This window comes from Lissotriton helveticus, chromosome 5_1 (genome assembly GCF_964261635.1).
Source record: "Lissotriton helveticus chromosome 5_1, aLisHel1.1, whole genome shotgun sequence".
NCBI classification, from domain to species: Eukaryota; Metazoa; Chordata; class Amphibia; order Caudata; family Salamandridae; genus Lissotriton; species Lissotriton helveticus.
In genome coordinates, this window is record NC_136065.1 from 755,643,688 (window position 1) to 755,649,427 (window position 5,740).

A 5,740-nucleotide genomic window follows, 5' to 3' on the forward strand; every position below is an offset into this window, starting at 1 on the left:
AGGGTAAGTGTTGGATAGTGTAGGGGTAAAAATTACTATTCTAACTCCAGGGGGTGCACCAATAGGGTAAGTGTTGGATAGTGTAATGGCACTATGCGTTGTAATGGTATGCGTTGTAATGACATGCGTTGTAGTGGTATGCGTTGTAGTGTCATGCGTTGTAATGGTTGCGTTGTAATGGCATGCGATGTAATGGATGTTGCGTTGTAAAGGTTTCGTTGTAATGGTAGTGCGCTGTAAAAGTTGCGTTGTAAAGGTTGTTTCCCATCCCTGAATATCATTTTGTCATTAGAATGCTAGTGGGAGAAAACCCAACACTGCCAAGATCTGTAAAAAATGTTACCCACCCTTCATCTGATCATTATTTTTGGGGTGTGGGTGCACATGTTGGCCTTCCTAAAACTTGCCAGAGGTTGGGCAGGTTCGGGTAGGATTGAATTGATGACAACATACAGATAGATCTCCTTGACCAACCAGTCCCATCTTCGCTAACACTGCACTATAGTAGTAAACCCACTATGCTTGCCAAAGCTACATAGGCAGACATACAAGTGCTTGAGTTGCCATAAAGGGACCCTGGATTAAGCTTGTAACCCAGGCCACAGGAAGACTTCTACCGTGCCTTTGATTGGCTGTTGATTATGGTGCATGTTTTCTTCCCATGTTTCCTGAGGACGCTGATCACCAGTATTCATATTTACCAGTAGTCGTTGATTCATTATCTCATTTCTATACCGTTTAACATATTTACTGCCTCCGATTGTGACATCATTCTTTGGCTGTGGTAGGGTTGGTTTGGGCTTGTAATGGCTGGATTGCCACCTCCTTCCTCAACCTTTTGTTTTATCAGTTTATGCTGCTTTGTTCTAGGTAGTAAAATCAACGCGAAGGAAACAAGACTTGTAGCTCTCTGTGAGAGTGCGTTGGGCCATTTTTTAACACAGTGACAGGCCATAAGAGGGATTTCTGCATTTGACTGATAAGTACAATATCACATAATCACTATCCTAGGCTTATGAATTCAGCAATACTATACACTACAATGATTTGAAGGTAGCAGGTCGATTGATAGGTCAAAAAGTGAAAATAGGTTTTCTTCTTTTGGGGGTTTTATTGAGTTTCCACCAAATGACACAAATGAAAAGGTTCACCAAAGAAAATAATTCCTGCAGTGCTTATACATGTGGCATTTCAAAAGTAAAGCTGTTCATGTTTTGTCTCCTTGCCGCCCATTCGGGTTTTTGCAATATCTTTATTACCTGCTCCTTTGATCCTTTCCTCTATTTCGCTCCCTCCCTCTCTCATTTCTTTCTGTCCTACACATTCGGTCTGCCCCATCTCACCTTATTCAGATATGCACAAATACCACAGAAAAGACTCGCTTCAGGACACAGTCGGTAACTTAGGTGGCTTAAAATAAACAAAGCTCACTTAGGTGCGATAGATAGATTAGGTGTGTTTCTCATATGTCTAACGCAATAAACACGGCCTTGCTGAGAGGACTTATAGTTCATCTGTTTCGCCATCCATTGGCACACTGAGTTCAATGTTCAGGTTGGAGGCTTCACCCGACCTCAGCCAGCCGACTGGAGTCCTGTTGAAGGTAGGTCTGTTGACAACATCTTGGGTGTAGACATCCATAGGTTCTGGCTCTGCAGGGGTGGCATCAAACTCCGGCATCTGGAAGGTCATTAGTTTAGATGCCTTCTCAATACCGCCATATGGCATTGCAGACCTGCAAGGAGAAATGCAATAGTGATAGAAGCAGTATTGTATTGCACCATATATGCCAGCCCAGCACTTCAAAGATATCCCCAATTACATTTCAAGTAAAGTACAGCAAGACGAGTGCTAAGCCAAATTAACATTATGGGCCTCAATACGGAACATTTACCGTCCATTATCACCCATACACCTTATCTCTTGCGGAGGTAGCCGAACTCGTGTGTCGATCAGCAACAACGTGGGAAAGTCCTGCCTTCCAAAAATCTCCTTCATACGTTCATTGGACCTGTCATGGCAACATTCACCACACACAACCCAGGCGCCCTCAAAAATAAAATACCTCCACAATGACAAATGTATGGGCCCTGCCTCTTGCAGTGATGGACCATACTATAGCTTTATATATTTTCATGATCGACATTATGGTTTCAACTTACAAATGTAAGCCATACAATATACAGCACAAACACAGAATATATAAAAGCACAACAATAAAAATACATATAAAGAATAAACATTGCGTCAACCTCCCAGAGAGTCCTCTTGAGATTGTAATTCAGTGCCACCAATTATAGTGAAATGCCATAAAATAATTTTCCTTCAATTACAAATAAAAAAAACAGCCATACAATCAGCTAATTGGAATAACAACTTCATTGGGTCATTGTACAAGAAGTATATCAAAATTAAGTTAGTGGCGGCCACCTCAGAACGGGAGTGGTGAGGTGGGTGAGGCAGCATTACAAACAAGCATTTACAATGCAATAGGTCTCGCGACTGCGAGTTTTGGAGCTATTGGCATTGTAAATGGCAATGGTTTTAAAAAAAATAAAAGGCATTGTCATTTACAATACCAAAAGCAACACCTATTGCATTGCAGAGCGCGGTGTCCGTGAAGACGGCACTGTGCTCATTAAAGTAAAAAAAAAAAGAAGTAAAAAAAAAGAGTGTGGTGTCCCTGAAGCGAGCGCCGCGCTCATGACTAAAGTTAATTAAAGAAGCATTTTTCAAGTGCTTCAATGCCTTATGAGGGTAGTATATATATACAATAATAAAATATCATGTTTCAGGCGACACAGGCCATTTATTAGCCAACGCACATTCCAGTATGGTGGAGCAGTTTCGCCCGCTTGCTGTGCATTGTTGGTAGGATTTACAGAATATAGACTGTGTACTTAACAAGCATTTGCAATGCAATAGGTCTCGCATTAGGAAAGTTTGAGCTATTGGTATTGTAAATGACAATTTTTTTATTTATGTGTTGGTTTTGAAAATACCGAAATTAATAGCTTTGTCATTTACAATGCCAATAGTTTTAACTTTCACAAATGTGACACCTATAGCATTTGTAATGCAATATGTGTCGCATGTACGTGGCTTAGATGTATTGATATTGACTTAGATGTATTGATATTACGAATAACAATGGCTTTTAATTTTTTTCAATAATTAATACTTCAACAAAAGTTATTGTACTTTATAATGGCAATAGCTTAAACTTTTGTAAATAACTTTTGCGAAGATTATGTTCAGTGTATTTTATTGTGACGAAAATCCAAGTATAGAAGTGAAATATTACCATCTTTTTGTGACATTTGTAATAAAGCTTGAAACAATGAGAGAACATATTTGAACCAGTTGTTGTTGAATGGTTGCACAGATTGATGCTGTGGTGACGCGAGTAATGCTGTGGCGTTCAGTGATGCTGTGGTAGCGCATAGCGATGTTGTGGTAGCGCATAGTGAGGTTGTGGTGCCCCTGAGTGATGCTGTGGTGGTGCTGAGTGATGCTGTGGTGATGCGATAGATAGATAGAGTCAGTGAGATAGATAGATAGAGTGAGGGCAATAGATAGATAGAGTGAGGGCGATAAATAGATAGATAGAGTGAGGGCGATAAATAGATAGATAGATAGATAGATAGATAGATAGATAGATAGACAGATAGATAGATAGAGTGAGGGCGATAGATAGATAGATAGATAGATAGATAGATAGATAGATAGACAGATCAATCAATCAATCAATCAAAGCATTTATATAGCGCACTACTCACCCGGAGGGTCTCAAGGCGCTGGGGGGAGGGGGTCCGCTACTGCTCGAACAGCCAGGTCTTGAGCTGCTTCCTGAAGGCGAGGTGGTCTTGGGTCAGGCGGAGGTGGGTCGGAAGGGAGTTCCAAGTCTTGGCGGCCAGGTAGGAGAAGGACCTTCCTCCTGTGGTGGCTCTTCGGATGCGGGGGACGGCGGCGAGGGCGTGGTTGGTCGATCGAAGCTGGCGTTTGGGAGCGTAGAAGTTGAGGCGGCTGTTGAGGTATCCTGGGCCTTGGTTGTGTAGGGCTTTGTGTGCGTGGGTGAGGAGCCGGAAGGTGATTCTCTTGTTGACCGGGAGCCAGTGCAGGTCTCTCAGGTGTCCGGAGATGTGGCTGCGGCGGGGGATGTCCAGGATGAGTCGTGCTGAGGTGTTCTGGATCCGCTGGAGTTTCTTCTGGAGTTTGGCGGTTGTTCCGGCGTAGAGGGAGTTGCCGTAGTCCAGACGGCTGGTGACGAGGGCCTGGGTGACCGTCTTCCTGGTCTCGGTGGGGATCCATCGGAAGATCTTGCGTAGCATGCGCAGGATGTTGAAGCACGACGAGGAGACGGCGTTGACTTGTCTGGTCATGGAGAGGGAGGAGTCCAGGATGAAGCCCAGGTTGCGTGCGTGGTCTGTGGGTTTGGGTGCGCTGCCCAGGGCGGGGGGCCACCAGGAGTCGTCCCAGGCGGAGGGTGAAGATCCCAGGATGAGGACTTCCGTCTTGTCCGAGTTCAGTTTCAGGCGACTGTTCATCATCCACTTGGCAACGTCTGTCATCCCTTCGTGTAGGTTGGCTCTGGCGGTGGTGGGGTCGTTGGTGAGGGAGAGGATCAGCTGGGTGTCGTCGGCGTAGGAGATGATGTTGAGGTTGTGCTGGCGTGCGATGGCTGCGAGGGGGCTCATGTAGACGTTGAAGAGTGTTGGGCTGAGCGAGGAGCCTTGAGGAACGCTGCAGATGACTTCGGTGGCCTCCGATCTGAACGGGGGGAGGCGGACTCTCTGTGTCCTTCCGGCGAGGAAGGAGATGATCCACTTCAGTGCCTTCTCCTGGATTCCGACGTTGCTGAGGCGCTGTACTAGGGTACGGTGGCAGACAGTGTCGAAGGCCGCGGAGAGGTCCAGGAGGATGAGGGCCGCCGTTTCTCCGTTGTCGAGCAGGGCTCGGATGTCATCGGTAGATGCGATCAGGGCGGTCTCGGTGCTGTGGTTGGCCCGGAAGCCAGACTGTGAGGGGTCGAGGGAGCCGTTCGTCTCGAGGAAGGCGGCCAGTTGCTTGTTGACGGTCTTCTCGATGACTTTTGCCGGAAACGGGAGCAGCGAGATGGGGCGGTAGTTCTTGAGGTCGGTGGGGTCGGCTGATGGCTTCTTAAGTAGGGCGCTGAGTTCGGCGTGCTTCCAGCTCTCCGGGAAGGTAGCGGTGTCGAAGGAGGTGTTGATGATGTCCTGCAGGTGGGGTGCGATGACAGCGTCGGCCTTGTTGAAGATGTGGTGAGGGCAGGGGTCTGTCGGAGATCCGGAGTGGATGGAGTTCATCGTGTTGACGGTGTCTTTGGTGCTGATCGGGGTCCAGGCGCGGAGGGTGGTTGTGGGGGGCGGTGGTTCGGTCGTGGCGTGCGTCGGTTGAGTGCTGAAGCTGTTGTGTATGTCCGCGATCTTGTTGTGGAAGTAGGAGGCGAGGGAGTTGCAGAGGTCTTGCGAAGGGGTGATGTCGTTGTTTCCGGCGTTGGGGTTGGAGAGCTCTTTCACGATGTTGAAGAGTTCTTTGCTGTTGAGTGCGTTGTTGTCCAGTCGTTCCTTGAATGCGGTTTTCTTGGTGGTGTGGATCAGTTGGTGGTGTTTTCGGGTGGCGAGCTTGAGGGCAGTCATGTTGTCCGGTGTTGGGTCTCTGCGCCAGGTTTTCTCGAGTGCTCTGCAGTTCTTCTTGGAGCTCTTGAGTTCGTTGTTAA

The 5,740-nt window shown here is 46.8% G+C and overlaps 1 protein-coding gene across 1 annotated transcript in view; it reads right to left on the reverse strand.

Moving 5' to 3' along the window:
• Positions 1-1,091: 1,091 nt before the first annotated feature.
• Positions 1,092-5,740, reverse strand: part of MYOZ1 (myozenin 1) — a 516,347-nt gene continuing 511,698 nt past the window's right edge. The window contains exon 6 of the mRNA XM_078643228.1: positions 1,092-1,735. Coding sequence (XP_078499354.1) covers positions 1,504-1,735 — 232 coding nt within the window. The 3' untranslated portion in view covers positions 1,092-1,503. The remainder of the gene's footprint in view (positions 1,736-5,740) is intronic.